Source organism: Psammomys obesus, unplaced genomic scaffold (assembly GCF_907164565.1).
Source record: "Psammomys obesus unplaced genomic scaffold, mPsaObe1.curated_primary_1811, whole genome shotgun sequence".
Classification (NCBI taxonomy): Eukaryota; Metazoa; Chordata; class Mammalia; order Rodentia; family Muridae; genus Psammomys; species Psammomys obesus.
The window spans coordinates 7,283,344-7,302,446 of NW_026585587.1; the positions used below are offsets into that span (position 1 = coordinate 7,283,344).

The 19,103-nt window shown below is 42.4% G+C and overlaps 1 protein-coding gene across 1 annotated transcript in view; it reads left to right on the forward strand.

The window, feature by feature from the left end:
- Positions 1-2,022: 2,022 nt before the first annotated feature.
- The window catches only part of Tp53bp2 (tumor protein p53 binding protein 2), a 52,362-nt gene continuing 35,281 nt past the window's right edge, over positions 2,023-19,103 (forward strand). Inside the window, exon 1 of the mRNA XM_055609492.1 lies at positions 2,023-2,329. Within this exon, the coding sequence (XP_055465467.1) occupies positions 2,303-2,329 (27 nt within the window). The 5' untranslated portion in view covers positions 2,023-2,302. The remainder of the gene's footprint in view (positions 2,330-19,103) is intronic.

The following is a 19,103-nucleotide window of genomic DNA, read 5'->3' on the forward strand; positions in this document are numbered from 1 at the left end:
GACAACTTGCCAGCAACTGTTCCTTTTTCTCGTCCTTCCTTTGGGCAGGGCATTTGTTTAAGTAGCAGTGAAGACAAACAAATGGAGTGTATTATTCACATTCTTTGCTCCTTGCTTCCATTTTCATTGCAATAATTTCTTTTAATCATTTCCTTATCGGTGTTTCGCCTCCTAGTGCATCTGCATGACGGTATCAGATCCTTTGGAGTTACAGATAGTTTTGAGTTGCTGGGTGTGCCAACCGGGTGGTAGGGATTGAACCTTGGTCCTCTGAAGCAGCCAGTGCTCTTAACCACTGACCTATCTCTCCTGGCTTAGTGTTTTTTTTTCAATTAAACTTATTTATTTTTACATTAGTATTATTATTACTCTTTTGCCAACCCAGTTGCCAGTGTTCATACGAAACATAATGTACTGTTGTGTGCAGTCAGTTTTCTGGCAGTAATGAGATAAGCCCCCCATTCCTTGCCCGAATGAGAACTAGAGCATTGGTGGCCAATAGGAATTCTCTTACTGAGTTGGGCAGTGGTGGCACATACCTTTAATCCCAGCATTTAGGAGGCAGAGGAAGGTGGATCTCTGTGTTCAAGGCCAGCCTGGTTTACAGTGCAAGTTCTAGGACAGCTAAGGCTACACAGAGAGACCCTGTCTTAAAAAACCAAACCAAACCAAACAAACAAAAAAACCAAACAACATCAAAAACAAGAACAACAACAAAAAAAGAATTCTTTTTCTGGATGACTGGATGTAGACCATTTCTCAGGCTGCCATTTGTTATAGAAAGAAATCATGAAAACAAGTGGAAAATAAGAGATTTTTAGTGAAAAATAGTCCCTGTGTGAACTGAAGGTAGCTGAAAATAACTTACTTTTCACAATTGTGCAAACATTCAGTATTAATTTTCTTTAGTTTTTGTTTAAGATTTTGATTGATTTCCTCTTTTATGAAACATTCTGCTCAACGTGTTAATCATTTTAGTTTGCAGCAACTTTCATCATTCAGGACAAAGATCTTGGAGTTTTTCTTGACTTCTCTCACATTCCATATTTAACCTATGTGGAAACTGTGTATTCACCTATTAAAGAATAGACCCTACATTTGATAACTTGTCACCACATTAACTACGATCACCCATACCCAAGCCACTTTCATTTCCTGTCCACAGTATTACAAGGGCCTCCTATAGATTTTCTAACTTTCAGTCTTTTTTTTCCAGTAGCTGGAGTGATCCTATTAAAATATGATAGTGCACAGCACTTTTCTGTTAAAAGCCTTTTATCATTGTTTCCCTATTTTTCTTAGCAAATAACAATAATAAATTATAATACTAATCCATAAGGCTTTGGTTTGCTTGATTATTTTCGTTTGTTCCTGTTTGGTTGTTGTGCCTGTATGCACATCTATGTACCATATGCATGCAGTGCCAGAAGAGGGCATCAGATTCCCCCAGAACTAGAGTTAAAAGGCAGTTGTTAGTTGCTTTGTGGGTGCTGAGAATTAAATCTAGGTTCTCTGGAAGAGCAGCAAGCACTCTTTTACTAGGCCATCTCTCCAGCCCCTACTCAATCCTTCATGTCACCCTTCGGTCAAGAACCTGCTTCGGGCCAGGCTGGCTCCCGAGTCTCCATTTTGTGAGCGGGTCGGCTCCCCCAGGGTGTGAGGGGACGCCGCCCGGGCCTCCGTGCGTCCGGCGCCTTCTGGCGGGCTCAGGGCTCAGTTCTCTTGGGCAATTCGGAACTGCAGAGGTGAGGGACACAGCCCTGGGCTCCATCGCTGGGTTTTACGATTATTGTTCTCCCGAGGCGCCGCCTTCCCACTGCCAGGCTCCGCCGGGAGGCGCGCTGGGGAGCAGCTCCGCCGCCCGCCCGCCGCGCTTTCCTCCCGGGGCGAAAAGGTTCCCGCCCCCTCTGGCACCGCCCCTCCAGGATCTGCGCCTGCGCCTTCGCCACCCTGGGCGGTGCTTCCCTCCCTTTCCTCAAGCCTCGGGGCGCGCCGTGGGCGGAGCCTCGCGGGGGGCGGGGCCACCGCCCCTCGGTGGGGTCCAGGCCGGGATTAGTTGGTTTCGGCGGCGGCGGCGGAGGAGGAGGGAGTCGCGAGCGCCGAGACAAAGCCGCGTCCCGAGGACCGGCGGGGGGGAGTGGGCCCGGGGCTCGGTGGCGTCCCGGTCGGCTGAGGGGATTCCCGCGCCGCCGCCTCGCAACAGGTCGGCCGCCGGGCGCGCGGCCTCGTCCTCGCTCGGTTCCCCGGGCCCGCGACCCCCCGGGCTACCTCTCCGCCAGGCCGCGGCTGGATCCCCGCTTCCATGCGGTTCGGCCCCAAAATGATGCCGGTAAGCCGGTGGGCGTCCTGCGGCCGCCGGGGCCCCTGAAGGGTGCGGAGCGGGGGGTCGAGTCAGCCGAGCCGGTGGAGCTCGGGGCTCCGGGGCTTCGTGCCGCTCGGTCCCCGCGAGGGTCGCGGTGCTGCCCCGCAGGTCAGTGCGGCCGCCCTGGCCGCTGCCCAAACTTTGCCTCTCGGACTGAGACCTTTGGGGGAGCTTGTTTTGAAGGTCAGGAGCCGGGGAACCGGGAACCTTGCTCTTAGCCCTGCCATTCTTTTAATCGGTAAAGCCTTTTTCTGACGTGAAGCATAACGCTTAAAAGGGCTTGCCTTTCTCTCTCTCTCTTTCCTTTCTTTCTCTGTTCTTTTTTTTTTTTTTTTAACTTGAATTTCGATCTGATGTCGGTGATAGCAGCCAAGTCACCCTATCTCTTTGTGGAAGCAGGTTTTAGCAAATGCAGCCCGAAAAGTTTTAGCTCGCAGGAAAACTTCTGTTCCCCGCTGCCACAGCTCGTTCTGCAAGACCTCTGAGATGAGCGAATTCTTTGGCATCTGACTTCCGGCCACCAGACCGCAGGTGACCTGCAGGTTGTTGGAGGTGTTTCTGAAAAGCCCCTTTCCCTAGCGAGCGCAAGATCTGGCTGGTTGTGGTGGCTTGTTGTCGTGCATTTATTTCCTCATGGGTGCTGTGTTTGCTCTTCTCTCAGGGAGTATCAGTCTTGCAATCAACTTAAGTTCTATTTTTATAATAATTTTTACATATGCTTTGAAAAGTTCATGTATTTTAATCATAGCTATCCCTAATTTCTCCTCAGTTCATATTGTCACTTGTTTAAGAAAACAAAACAAAACAAAAAAAAATTAAAACAACCTTTTGCTTTTGTTAAATCTGTGGACTAGAGTAATAAAATGTATGTGTGTGGGTTCAGTTTTGTTTTGTTTTTGTAACTACACATGCGGAATGTACTATATTGTCTCCTTGCCCCTGTGATGTGTAGGATGTCCTACTTTTTTTTTTTTTTTTTTTACCTTGTACACATATATAATAATTTGATTATTTGGGTTTAGATGGTTTGGGATGGCTTGTATTGATAAGAGTCAAAGAATTTGTAATTGTTAGTATTTTGTATCTTCTGGTTTAGTACTCATTGAGTTAGGTTTGTGACGTGAATATCTTTTTCAGTATAAATTTTATCTACCTTTGTTTTATATGCATTGATATTTTGCCTGCATGTATGTCTGTGTGAGAGTATCAGATCTTGGAACTACAGACAGTTGTGAGCTGCTATGTGGTGCTGGGATTTGAACTGGGGTCGATCTGGAAGAGCAGTCAGTGCCCTTAACCACTGAGCCATCTCTCCAGCCCCTGTGATGTGAACATCTTAAAGTACATACCTTGATAATGATACAACATTTTGTTAACTTTTTTTTATTCATGTGTTTTTACATCATTGTTGTGAAAAGACTTTTTCAGGTTGCTTGTCAGTTTTCCCTGTAAAGAAAGAAAAAGAAAAGGTTTTTTTTTTTTTTCAGTGTGATTTCTTCCTGAAAGATAAGTTTAATATCAAATTATCCTTTGTTTTTTGTTTTTCTCTCAACTGAATAGCAGATCATTAGCATTTTTATAAAAAGTTACGACTTGGAACTGAAGTCCCTTTAGCGGGGCGGATGTTTTGAATCTTAGAATAGGTGTAGTATGAGTGGTGTATTAGCTTTGAAATTTGCTGCCCTTTGGAATTTTGTGCAGTATTAGTAATCCCAGATGTTCAAGAAAAATTTGTCTCTCAGCTTCCTCGTCTGTAACTTGGGGATGATAGAATGCCAATTCTTAGGGTAGTTTGGAGTATCAGCGTTCCTGTTTATGAAGGAAGGGGTCAGTGCGGTGCTGGCCTGGAATAGGTGCTAGATAAAACTGAATTAGCAATAGTGATTAAACATGAGATTCCTACTCTGTGACACATACACATAGATATTTTCCTTCAGCAGCCTCGTGTTCTTTTTACAAAAGATTTATGTGTATGACTGTTTTCCTTGCATGTATGTCTGTGTGCCATATATGCGTGCCTAGTGCCCACAGAGATCAGAAGAGGTCATCAGATCCCCTGGAACTGGGGTCATGACTGGTTGTGAGCTGCTATGTAGGTGTTGGGAATTGAACGGAGGACCTCTGTAAGAACAGCAAGTTCTATTAATGGCCAAGCCACTATCTCTTCAACACCCAAGCCACATGTTGTATATGCCTTTATACTTGTATTAGTAGGGTACCCGAAAACAGACTTTTATGTGTGTGGTAGTAGGAATTCATCCCAGGGCCTTGTATACACACTGGACAAACTCTGCCACTGAACTGTAAAGTCGTTAAACATCTATCTTAGTTTAGCTATGTAGTACCTGGCTGGTGTGGCACCTGCTTTGTGGCACAGGCTGCCCTTTAGCTCACAGCCGTCCTGCATCAGCATCTGGAGTGCTGGGGTAGCAGGCATGGCTGCCCACCATTCCTGCCTGAAAACCATTTTCTTAAATGTGGTTTTCATATTTAGATTTTAATATGCTTGGATTTTTATTCCAACATGAGTAAGATTTTGTTCTCTTTTGTAATTACTTTGGAAAACTAGCCAGTTTATCAGGAAAAGCATCATACTTATGAAAAGATGTGCATCCAGAATATAGACTAGTTGCCTTGATACACTTTTTTAATGTGCTAAAATATACATAATTTATAATTTTCTGGTTCTAACCATTTTCAAGTGCAGTTTTGTGGCACTAAGTACATTCCTTGGTTTGCTTTGCATTATATTAAATATACATATGAACAAATAGTATTCATATTTTCCTTGCCAAATAGTACAGACTCAAGTAGTTTTCCTTTATGTGGGACGTGAAGTGATAATTGGTTACAAAGCCAGAAGTGAAGATGCATCTTAGTAGACTAACTAAAAATACATAGAGAATCACAGTGGAGCTAATGATAGGGTACCGTGCAGTAGCAGGATGATTCCTGCCATGGTTAGCATCTCTTGTTCTGTGGTATCTCCTACACTTAGTGAGGAGAAACTGATTTCACAGTTGACACCTTACCTTCATCTAAGAAGGGTTATTTTACTTGGAGAGAGTGGCTTTTTTAGTGTTCCATTCACTGATTTTCAAATGGAGGCAATTATCCAAAACAAAAATTCTCACCCACTTGAAAATTATACTATATTTCTTTTATGCATCACTTTCATTTTGTGAAGTGTTATATTCCAACAAAAATATTTTTTAATGAAAGAGCAAATATTTGCTGCTCTTTTCAGAGAACAGCTTCATAAGCATTTCTGTTCATATCTGCTATTGAAATGGTAAATTAAAAAGCAAAAATTTCATATGAAAACCCACACCCCACAATCAGCACTGCCCTATAGAAGGCCGGTAGGCTTGGATTTTCATGTATGGGAGCATTTGGCATGCTTGCGTGGAAGTGGGGTGTACGGTCCTGTGTTGCCTGACAGTGTCTTTACACACTGTGGCTGTTGTGAGTGAGGAACTGAACTTGAGAAAAATGATTTCATTTTAATTATGTTTAAATAGCTGTATGTGCCTGGTGGTGACTGGTTTGCATGTGCAATCAAACCAAATGTCATCATACTACGGATGATATTTTCCAGACACAGCAGCTTATTTGAAAGAGCTCAGTTGATCTGACCATGCTTTAGTTTTAAGTTTGCGGCGTTTCCTGTCAGTGCTGCAAGGGCATAATTACTTGGAACTGTTCTGTGGTGGAGGAGACAAAATCTGAGTCTCTGAGCGCCTGGCATTGGGTGCACCTAGCTGCTTATCACATCAACTGCTGTAGCACCTCTGCACCTGGACAGCAGCAGCTTTTCTCTTTCTGTAGTTTTGCTTTGTGCAGGGCCTAACTTCTGCTTAAACACTGTATTTTCAAAGTCTAGTTTTATTTGCCAAGATTTTCCAAACTGATATTGTTTTAAGTTACAGATGTGGAGCATTGAGCCTATCTGACTGTCTTGTGCTCTGAAAGAATTCCTTCCGGCTGAATAGGAATATAAGAAGGTGGTGTGGGTTGGGTTTTACTCCAAATGAAGTTTGGACTAAACTCTTAAAGATGCGTTCTTTAGAGTTGTAATTCTCAAAGGCTGTTGAATGGCCTGTTTTTAAAAATGTGCAAAAGATCTCACATTTCATGTGCTTCATTTTTGTGGTCTTGTGACTTCAATTATATTATGTGTGAAACACATTTAAATTTTTCTTTTTTTTTTTCTTTCAGAGAAGTCAAACAGTATAAAGAAATGTAAGCAAGTATTCACTGCCCTATATTTAAAAAATTCAAGTGAATTAGCTTATCTGGAAGGGACCTTGGAGGCTCATTCTTACTCTTCTAGGAAGAGCTGGCAGTCCCCCTTTCCCAGCAGACTCTATGGACAATGAAGACTTTTTGTGCTGGTGTTGTTAAGGAATACTGTTGCCTGTTATCTCTGGTGATCTACCGCAGTGTGGCAAGCCTTAAAAAGGCCTCTAAAAGCTGTCTTAACACCGAGCCCTTGTGAAGTCCGCAGATCTTCAGCTCAAACTGTGTAGCAGTGCCTTCTGGTCCGATTTGTTGTCATGTGTTATAAACCTCTCCCTAAATTTCTCCAACAAGTATCTCAAAGAATAAGAGGCATGAGACATAAGAGCTTAGGAATCCAGAGTGTTCTTGTCAGCTCATGCTACTCAGTCAGGACAAACACTATTTAAACACTGGCTTTCAATAGCGTGCTAGATACATTTTTCTCTAATCAGTTAGAATTGAGAAAACATAGATACAGTGACCACATCTGAAATGTATTCTTAGTTGGAGTGCTAAGTACAATTTTTAAGGTTGAATGTACACCTATTGAATGTAGAGGTTTTGGTCACAGGAGCTCCTCAGGGAATCAGGAAGCATTAAGGAGGCAAACACTAAGTACTGCTTTATCAGAGAAATACAAAGTCTTGGTTATAGATTGTGGGTAAGGAATTTAGCAAGTATGCTTTTTGGTTGTTTTAGCTTTTTCTCTTTGTAAAATAATTTAAAAGTTGTTATATTTAGATTATACTATCACCAATCTGTCATTAAAAAATGTCCACCACAAGGACAGCAACAGATCCAAAAAGTCTGGGCACAGGGGTCTTTTCTGAAACTGATACTCCAGGCAAGGACCACTCATGGAGATCTGCTTGGAACCCCTGCAGAGAGGTAGCCTATGACAGTTCAGTGTCCAAGTGGCCTCCATAGTAATGGGGACAGGGAATGTCTCTGACATGAACTGATTGGCCTGCACTTTGATCACCTCCCCCTGAGGGGGGAGCAGCCTTACCAGGCCACAGAAGAAGACAATGCAGCTACTCCTGATGAGACCTGATAGACTAGAATCAGAGGGAAGGGGAGGAGGACCTCCCATATTAGTGGACTGGGAGAGGGACAGAGGTGGGGACGAGGGAGGGTGGGATTGGAAGGGGAGGAGGGAGGGAGGTACGAAGGGGGATACAAAGTGAATGAACTGTAATTAATAAAAATAAAAATAATTAAATAAAAAAATAAATGTCCAGGTGACTGGTCACAACTACTGACCTTCTGAAACACGTTAGTTGCTTTCTTAGAAACATTTAAAAAGATTGTGTGCCTGTGTGTGAGTGTGAGTGTGTGAAGGTATGTGCACATGAGTGCAGGTGCCTGTGGACGCTAGAGGTATCAGATCCCTTGGAGCTTAGAAATTTAGGTATATTTTAAACATACCAAGTAAAAGCCTTATAGGAAAGTAGTGTAGAAAACCAAAATGAACAATTATAAAGTACCCATTTAAGCTACTAGTGGTAATAAAGAAGATGGCTAGGGCACTTTGCTGATCTTCCACTGTGGGACCAACTATTTGACCTGAAGTTGGAGGTGGGTGAGGAGGGGTTGGGAACCCTAACTTTCCTCATAGGTCAGGCGGAAGGCTTCTATTTAGAGCCCCTTTGCATAATACAGCCCAGTAACCTAGACAGACCTTTCTAGCTAATGTCCTTGTTGATCTTTCCATTCTCATTCAACAGAATTTGAAGCTCAACGTAGTTTCAGTAATTTGCTCCTGGTCATTTTACTAAAGTGAGATTTGAACGAGCTGATTGCAAGTACATGTCTGCTAAAGCTTGAAACCCCATAGCTTGGGCTATGATGTTTTGTGTTATTTTAGCTAACGGCTAATAATAACTTCAAATATTGCTCTTCAGAGGCTAGAAAGAGGGCTCAGTGGTTAAGGACACTTGCTGCTCTTTCAGGAGATTGGAATTGGCTTCCCAGCACCCAAGTCAGGTGGTTCAGAAAAGCTCCTGCCCTGGGGAGCCAGTGCTCACTTCTGACCTCCACAGGCACCTGACCACCACAGGCACCTGCACGCTCATGGCATATGCTTTCTCTCTTACACACATATCCACATAAATGAAAATAAAGCTTAAAAAATTTCCTCCAGAATGTAACTAATTTTTGAAGTAGAAAAAGAAAACAGATATTTCCTATTTAAAATGCATACCAAAAGAGAAAATTGATTAATTTCCTACCAAGTTCTCACTAAAAAGGAGATCATTAGCTGCACCTAGGTAAAGGAAATAGTGCAGTGACCTTTAAAAAATTTTTCCCCTGTAATAATACTGTAGAGCGCTCCTCAGATCTTTCTCTTTCATAGGGAGAAAGTGCTTAATAGTTATCTTTTTATGAGGGATGTTTAATAAGCCTCCTGCAGTGGCTTTTAAACAGGGTTTAAAGGAGATGGTGTTGAAAATAAGACAAAACAGACAAAGGATGGAACAGAGGCATTGGGAAATGTTGAAGGCAGAGAAACTGAAATAGCTGGGCACATTCTACAACTATGTCCAGTTGGTTTGATGGTGCAGAAGGACCTGACGTGACAGGGTGGGGATCTTTTCTTGTATACTCAGGACTGTCTATATGATGAGGATGGGGGGGGGCTGATTTGGATGGAATCATGATTGGATCAAACCTCTTCTTCTTTTTTTCTCATGATGGCTGTTTGGGGACAGTACATGTTCCATACATATTTAGTGACTTCCCACTGTTTTTCATGTTCCTTTCTGAGTGTCACGGATACAGAACAGGACAACTTTGAGGGAGACTACCTTTCATGGAGCTTGGGGAAGTGGAGACAAATGTAAAAGGAAGTAATGGCATTAAATGGAACTGGCGGCAGCAGTTTGTATCAGTGGTCAGGGAAGTGACATTTCTGGATCTGCACAGCAGGAAGGAGCCAACACTGAAGATTTCCACATTTCAAATGGGCAAAATTCCTATTGTCTGGGGCAGAGGTCCATTATGAAGCATTGGAAACCAGATAGACAGACCAGACCTTTGAAGGCAGGGGAGAACAGCAGGAAGTGAGGTAGAGAAGTAGAAGCATGTTGATTTTGTGTGGAAGGGTAGCCACTTGAGGAGAGCAGGACAGTGAGACTTGGCACGATCTGATGACTAGGAAAGCTTGTTCCATGGCTGTGTGAGGTAAGGATTCTAGGGGCACCGTGGTGGAAGGGTGGAAAAGGCTGTAAGGATACTATGAGAAATGAACAAAGGGGTCAGTCACCTTGCCACACCAAGGTTGTAGAAACTGGTTGTAGACTCTGAATACAGTTCACCACTTGCTCTACTACTTGCCTTAGTTGACACTAAGAGGTGGAAGGAGAAATAGCAGACTTCCTAGGGTTGGGAATCAGAACAAGGCTGGAATCTAGCTTGTTTACCTGGCACTCATTTCTTTACTTCCCATTCTGTATTGGGGATTCAGGTCAGGGCCTTGCACATGCTGCCTTCAGCACTCTTAACCCCCCACCCCAACTACTTATTTAAAAAATGTCTTTTGTCTCCACATATGTCTGTTTACCATGTACATGCCTAGTGTCTGTAGAGCTCAGAAGGTGTCAGGTCCCTTGGGACTGGAGTTACAGATGTGGGTGCTGGGAATTGAGCCCGGTCTTCTGAGGAGCAGACAGTGCTCTTAGACACTAAGTCATCTCTCTAGCCCCACAGCTTCTTGCTTTTGAGAAAGGATCTCCATAAGTTGCCCAGTCTTGCTTGAACTTATTCTGTGGCCCAGGTAAACCTTAAATTTACAGTCTTTTCTCAGTCTTCCAAATACCTAGCTAGCATATAGCTTGTGCCACCAAGCCCAGCTTAGTTTTTTTTTTTTTTAATTAATTAAAGTTTCGTGTTTGCTTGCCCTCACAACCTTGTAAGTGCTCTAGAAAGCTTTTGACCACACAGCTGTGTTGCTCTAGCAGCTTCAGATCCTAACTGCTCCTTTTGTTTTGAAATCAGTGCTATTTTCATGGTCCTAACACAGATACAAAGTGGGCAGAGACCTAAGCAAATCAAGTCAAGCCGGCTTTCATTTTAGAAACCATCTCTTCATGTTTTCTCCATCACACAAGCTGTAGACATGACGGCTAGTCTGTGAGATGCAGGTAATTTTTGGTAAATGTGTTTGCTTTGTGAAGTAGGGACACTATTTTGAAAGACGGTATTTATTTTTATTCTCTTACTTGGTGTGTGTGAGTGTGGGATTGTTCATGCCACAGTACACATGTGGAAATCAGGACAACTTTCAAGGGAGAAGATTTTCCCCTACAGTGGATCCTACGGATCCAGTGTGGGCTTCCAGGCGTGCACAGCAAGCTGTTATTTAAGGTATTTAGGATCTTGGTATTTTGGGTGTTGCTCTTTAGAGCCTGAAACACAGGTGTTTATGCTCCTTTCTTTTCTTTTTTCAGCCATTTGCTCAGTGTACACTCAGATTCTTTATCTCCAGTCTTTTTTTTTTTTTTCTTGGAATGATGCAATGCACACCTTGATTGCTATTTTTGCTCCAGTCTATACAAAATTGTGTGTCCCTGTGATCTTTCTGAGCAGCTGTTTTTCCCTCTTAAAGACAGACCTCTAATATAGCACAATAAACTCCTTAGCCAGGTACCAAGTTTCTTTGTTATCTAGCCCAATGAAGTTAAGCCTTTTGTGTTAAGGGTACATTCTATTTCAGAAGTTTTAGCTGTCTACAGGAAGTGACCAAAAGATTCAAAATACCAAGGTCAGCATTTAGAAGAGAGCACCTGGTCACCCTTGCCTCTATCTGTGTGCTCCTGTGGAATCTTACTAGGGAGCCGCAGGGCTTACTTGGGGTGTTTGGTTTTTCTCTTGCTCATAGTCAGTTGTGTCCTTTTGTGTCTTACTGTCCATAGCCAGCTCTGCTCCATTCGACTTTGCCATCTTTCTGTGTGAAAGGCAAAATGAAGTATGTAACAGTACCTTGATGTAAAACAAGTCACGTAACCGCAGAGTAGCAATGCCTGCTTCAGGGGCATTAATCTTAACAGCAACGTTAATCCCACAGAATTGCAGACAGGAAGAATTCATTAAATAACCTATTTTGCTCCTTTTATTTTTAATTTATTTGCGATTATGACAGCTCCTGAAAGCAGAGTGACCTCAAGGGACATTGCTCTGGATGGTGTGTTTAGACTTGACAGAATTAGTTTTAGGTATAGTTGACAAGGTTTTTAAATTTGTCTCCAGATAGGTAGACATTCATTCTTTTCATTTAGCATTGAAAAAGCTCACCTGGAGATAATGTTATGTGTTTATGGATAAATGTTTCTTGAGGCATGCAAACTGACCATCATGTTTAGTCTCCTCTAAGCGTTCCAGTCTTCCATGCAGTGTTAACTCTCTGACTCATTGTCATTAGTTCACTTGGGCAGACACAGATTGCAGAGCTGCTGTGTGTAAGGGCTGAGTGAACTCGGAGTGTGGTGTAATGGAGGAAGAGTGAGTAGCTGGCAAAGAGCAGGCCTCTGCTACAGTTGGGTGGTTGCATAGGAGCAGCTAGAGGAGGTTTTATGTCAGAGTTTGTCTAAAATATAGGGGTGGCTTCAACATGAGGGGATGGGCAGGGACTGCAGATAAGTTGTTCTAGGTGGGAAGTGAGGAAAGCGTGGATTTTAGGTTTCTTGGTGACTTGAAGCTGTTACTTTGGAGCATATCATTTAATGTAAGTTTTAGGTCTTTTTCCCCCTTCATATAGGGTATCACTATTTAAGCCACACTGGTCTGGAACTTGGGATGATCCTTGTGCCTCAGTGTCCTGGGTGCTGAGATTATAGGTGTGAGCTATAATACCCAGCTAAGCTCTCAGCACGTAGTATCCCTGATCCAAAACAATGAAAACGAAAACAAACAAAAAAACCCTCCAAAACTGAAATCTTGAATGTGGACAGGGGGTTGAGTAGAAAATTTCACTTCTGCCTCCTGTGAAGCGTACCTTTATGCTGCCTTTATGCTATATGTATTCGGTGTATAGAAAATGCATGAATTTTATATTTATACTTGAGTCTCTTTAATAAGATTTTCATGGGTATTTGCAAATACCCCCAGATACAGAAACAAAGTGAATTCTGGAACATTTGTAGTCCTAAGTCTTGATTTCCTATAATTGAATTGGAATTATCTGAAATCAAAATATGCAAAACTGCTCTAATGATTTCCTTAGCAACAACGCCCACACATCTTAATCCTTTAAAAATGTTTTACTTATATGGATGTTTTGCCTACATGTATGTCTGTGTGCCATGCATGTGCAGGGCCCATAGAAGCCCGAAGCACGCTGGAACTAAAGTTACGAGCCACCATATGGGCGCTGGGAATTGAATCAGGGTGTTCTGGAAGAGCAGCCAGCATTCTTAGTTGTTGAGCTATTTCTCTAGCCTAACATTCCGTATTCTTGACTTTTCACAATTAGTGATGTATTATTAATCTTTTCATTCTGCCCCAAAGAAGGCAGTTTTTCATTGTTGTGACCTGTATCTGCACAACAGGCCCTCAGAACATGTTAATGAGTGCATGGTTCAGAGACACTGCAGTTAGCAGGGAGTTGGCGTTAGGAGAAGGACAGACCAGGAGCTTCTTTTGAGTGACTGGCTTTGATGAGAGCCATGCCAGAAGTTGCGTATAGAAGCAGCTGCTAATCTGCTTATATATAGGAATGGTTATGTTACAAGACAGCAAAGACCAGCAGTCTCCTTGCTTATGAAACACTTTTTTTTTATGTGTAATCCTTTTTGCTTTAATTAAAATAATCACAATTTCTTGTGTAACTCTTTCATGTTGATTATTTTAGGAAAGGATTGTCTACATGGTATTGAATGAATGCCAGCATATTTTATGTATGATTAACCTTCTCACAGAATATTGTTCAGATTGATACTTCATGTGTTATTAGTCAGTTCTAACTTCTTATAAGTGGCCTGAGAAATAGTTGATGATGCGGAAAAATATTCATTGGCTATGATTTTGTGAATTTGCTTTACATAACTCAAATTTGGCTGATAGACTTAGGTTAAAAGTGTGCCAGGGTAAAAGACAGTATATTTAGTGAGCACAGAGAGTTTTGATATGATTGAGTGTTACTGGAAGATTGGTAGAGAGACTTCATTGCGATTTCCAACATAACTTGACAGCCCAGAGTAGACTCTAGGTAGGAGAAAGGGCTCGACAAGCATGTTAGACTATTGTGAGGAGTGATCTTTTGAGAAGTGTTACAGCTGGGATGTCCACAGGGAGGCTGGGAAGGGACTCCAAGAGAAGTGCTCCAGGGGCTCCTGAAGGAGGTTCCACATCCACAAAGACCCTATGTACTGCCCTCTCAGAGATGAGGAGGAACCTTTCCGGCTGAGGCAGAGCATGCCTGCGTGAGGCAGCCAGCTGACTTGCCGGCGGAGTGGCCATAGGGGCAGGAGGGCGACTGGAATGGTCTGATCTTTTGAAACCCTTCAAATGTTGCATAGCTGTGGTCGGGCTGAAAGTCCCCATGAGAGTTGAGATACTGAAAGAAGCTTTGGTTGATGGGAGAGAGAGGGAGAGAGAGAGAGAGAGAGAGAGAGAGAGAGAGAGAGAGAGAGAAACGCAGGCCCAGGCACTTGACAGACCCTATCTCTGCCCCTGAGCAATATGACAGTCCTTAATGTTTTTTAAATTAAAAATTTAGTATTATTGTTTGTGTGTGATACACACACACATGACAGCTTTGTGGAGACACGTCTCCCTTTCCTGCTTTATGTATATTCTGAGCCTCACACTCAGCCCATCAGGCTTGTGCAGCAACTTACCCACTGAGGCACCTCATTGGCCCTGCTATTTCTTAAGCCCTCTGGTGGTTGGGAAGATGGGTTCTTGGGTAAAGTACTTGCTGTGAGAGCATAGGACTTGAATATGGATCCTCAGCACCCACATAAAAGCCAGGCTTGGCAATGCACAACTGTTGCTCCAGTACTGGGGGCAGATAGTTAGGTCCAGGGGTGAGGGGAGGAGGCTCACTGGCCAGCCAGTCTAGTCAGTTGGTCAGTTCTGGTTTCAGTGAGAGATCCTGTCTCAAAATGTAAGCTGAAGAACAATAGAGGAAGACACTTAATAGTCAGCCCCTGGCCTCCCTGTGACACGCACGCGTGCACGCACACGGATACACACATAGGTACATGCACACGCTACTTTCTGAGTCAAGGTATTTTTGCAGGGGCACATTAAAGGAGCTTCAAGGCACTGTTCTTCAGGAAACAGCCTGTGGCTTTGAGTGGGTACAGTAAAATATAAATCTGGAAGGACAGTTCATATTTGCTCTTCACAGAAGCGTAAGAAACCCCTCGGCTTTCTCTTAATCTCACCGCTGGCTTAATTACCTAGCAGTTTTGTGAGAATTTTCTTATGCATTGGCAAATTTGAACAATATCTTTGCTTTTTTTATAAGATTGTTCATTTTTCCTTGAAGGGCACGTTTTTCTCCTTGTATGCCTGATTTCCTCCAGGTAAGCCCAGAGTAAGTGTGAGTTTGCGCAAATGGCAACTCTGAATGTGTGGTCAGTCTTTACTTTCTGTCCATTACAACAAACATCTTAGCCCCACACACCGTGTTCTTCCTGTGTGTCTTCACATGGCTTTTAAAACCTAATTAGTAGGATTGCAGAGGTGGCTCAGTGTACAGAGGTCCTAATGGCCACCCTGACAACCTGAATTTGATACCAAGGAACCATATGGTGGGAAGAGAAACCTGATACCTACAGGCTGTCTTTGACCCGCATGCATGTAGTGATACGTGCATACCACCTCAATACATAATAAATTACTATATTTTAAAATCAAGTAAATAGACTTAAACCTCTGACTCCAATAAATTCCTTGTAGTGCTCTAGCCAGTGCTCTGCGTGTCCTCTTGGAAAGGTTGCTCCTTCTTCCCCCTGAAATAACTTCTTTTTGAAAACAAAGTATTATGTCAGTGACATAACATGAACTACAGTGGGTGCATGTTCTGTCACAGGGGCTTTAAACTAAGTCTGTGATCTGTTCTTTTTGACTGAATATTATCTGTGCCCCAGTGTTTCTGGAAGTTCTGTACAGATATGGCTTTGGCGTGAATTCCTGGAGGATGCATTTTATCTTTCCCTGCATGTTTTCCCCTCTGAGGTTGGTTATTGTAAGAAGCAGAAACAAGTAATAATTATATCAGTTATGCTGTCAAGCTGTAAATTATTTTTAAAATTTTAACATTGACTTGTTTCAATTTAAGAGAAATTGGTATATGCTTACTGATACCATCTCCATGTTTCCATGCTAGCCAATTATTTGTTCATCTTTTTTTATTTTGGTTTGGAGTCTTTATTTCACTGTATATCTCAGGCTGGCCTTGAGCTCTCTAAGTAGCCCAGGCTGGCTTTGAACTTGAAGCACTCCTGTCTCCAGTGCTTGCATTATAGGTGTGTGTGTGTGTGTGTGTGTGTGTGTGTGTGTGTGAGTGTGTGTGATTATACCTGGCTTGTGTGTATATTTATTTTTTCTGTTTTATAGGGTTATAATCTACACCTTAAAATTCTGTATTATAACTTTATCTTAACATTTTTCTCATTCTTTGTTTATAGTGACAGTAATTGTAGCTGGGGCACAGTGTTCCTAATATTTGTATTTTGACTGAATTCTTCCATATTGTTGGAAGAATTTCCAATCTAGCACTGTAGTGAAAATCTCAGACACTTAAACTTTTTCTTTCATTCCAACCATTTCTTTGGGATAAATTCTAGGAATATTCGGTTATGAAATACAACTAATTTTATAACTTCAGATACATGGTTTACTTTTCTTGTTGTTTTGTTTTGTTTTTGTTTTTCTCTGTGTAGCCCTGGCTGTCCTAGAGCTTGCTCTGTAGACCAGGCTGGTCTCAAATTCAGAGATCTCCCTGACTCTGCCTCCTGAGGCTGAGATTAAAGGTATAAAGTGTGCCCAGCTCCCTTCCCCCCTTTTTGGTTCCAGTCATTAAAAGTGAAAAAATGGAAAATTATAAGCTTTGCATATATCATAGATTGGGCAAGCACCCATAGAGGCTCACAGCCATTTGTAACCTGCGTTACAGCCAGTCCAGTGCCTACTGCCTTAGCAGGCATCTCCATTCATACGTATAGAGAAGTGTGTGTGTGTGCATGCGCGCACGCGTGAGTGTGCATTTATACACACAGGCAAACACTAATTACATAAAAAGTTTAAATACACCTTTAAAGAAATGGGATTCTATATTATGTGGTCTTTTGTGTCTGGCTTTTATCACTCAAGGTGTTGTTTTTAAAATTTGTGTTGTCACATGTACAAGATCTTCATTGCTTGGAGTCATTTTCATTCCATTGTAATGGTATAGGTGTTTAAAATTTGTTTATTGATTTTTTCAATTTATTCTTGACCGAAGTTGAGGCATCATGGTTATACCAAAAATGCACTATGAAATGTTTTTCCTCTCACAACAAAGATGTGTGAAAATAAGAATATGCATGAATAAAAACGGCACATTATGGTCGTTAGCTTCATCATTGATTCTTTAAACCAATTTTAGTATACAGTATTTGGCTTGGGACCTAAAATTCTTCTGCCTCAGTTTCATGAATGCTACTGTATCTGACTTTAAAATTTATTTAATATTTCATTATGATTATTAAAAAAATCACATGATCTTAGCATAACAATAACTGCTTCATTTTTTTGCTGCTTTATTTCTGGAAATTATACTATAGTTTTGAGAATACTCGGATGTGTGGGAGAGCACGTTTGTAAAACAAAGCTTAAAGGAGGTAGCAGTGTGCCACACTGGCCTGCCTACTGCCTTCACTGTCACACCAACATCATGGATAGTTTAACCTGCAGCCGCCTCTCTCTGTCTTCTCTTCAAGTAAAGGAAGGAGAAAGGAATTGGCACTTATTGGAAGCAAGTCTGCATTGCATTCTCTTTATAGCACTTGAAATATAATAATAGATCATAGTAAAATCCATCATTGTGGTTAGGTTTTAAGTTTAGATATTTGAAGTTATATTTAACCCTTATAACTTCGGGGAATACTTATGACTATGAATGTAAAGAAATGTTTGACATAGTTTTAAAAGAATGTTTTAGAGGTGTGGTACCTTCATTTTGTTCTCTTCTAAGAGGAGGAAGAAGCAGTTTCTTTATCTTCTTCCTGAAGCCCTTGGCAACCATGGATTGATTAAGATTATGATTATGATTTGCCTCCTGGAGCCTCAGAAGTTAAAATTCAAGTCCCTTGTTTTGCCCATTCACAGTGGTTCCTGGTGGGTCTCTAGATCAGTTGTGCACCATCCAAGACCTGTTAGAGATGGAGTGTGAACCCCCTTCCCACACCTGCTGATTCAGAACCTGTTTGGGTGGGCAGCAGTCTGGATTTAACTACCCCTTGTCCTTGCCAACCTCTGTCCTTTAGAACCTCTGCCTATGAATACTTGCATGATGGTTTCCACTTGTTCTTGTAATCGTTTCTTCTTTCTCTCTCTGCAGAGACCTCATCTTCCACAAATGTGACCAATTTGTTCCCTCTTGGGGCCTTAGTTCTCTGTGTGGCATACTTGCTGACCCTTAGCTGGGCTTATGCCTCATGTCTTTTAGATAGTGGCTGCTTGCTAAAAAGCCCTCCTGGCACCCTTGAGAGGAGCTCTGCTCTTCAGCTGCTATTATGATTCCCCACAATTCCCTCTTCTGTCTCACCTTGTACCTTGGGAGAGTGACTTCTGTGTGCGCCAGAGCTCCATGGCCATCTGGTTCTCCTTGGGGTTGCCCAGTGGGGAGCAGGAGAGAGAGGGAGCCAACTTTAGTTCCTCCCTGTGTGTTTTCCACATAGGTTTCATGTTCTCCTTCTGTCATCCCCCTTCTCTCCCTCCCTCTGCATTTTGTTCAGCATTAACTATTTCAGCAGAGGTTGTTTCTACATTGGAGTTCAGAGCATAGATCATCTATAAATGTTGAATGAATACAAAGCATATTGAGTCAGAAGTGGAATGGTGGTGGCCAGGTGTCACTGAAGAAAGTGAGTCTAGCTTGCGGTATACTCTATGCAGGGCCATTTGGTGGTACCTGAATAGACACCTTAGTGCTTCAGTGTGTTACTGTAAAGTGCTGTGCTGTCTACTGCATTTGATGCACGTTATGTGCCTGTTATCTGCCAGGAAGCTTGAGGTGCTCAAGTACACTAACAAAGACAGCTGTGGCTGCATGGTACTCACATTTGTAATGAATGGTAAGCTCCTGATTATCAAGTACAGAACCTACGCAGAGGGAGTTGCACGCATGCGCGTGTGTGATCGACTTTTAGGTGGCGTGCCAGGAAGATGTTACGGAGATGAGAAGGACACAGAGGGAAGTTATGTTGCTTATGAGCATGCTGAACAGGAGCAGCAAGTGCAGACTCCTGAA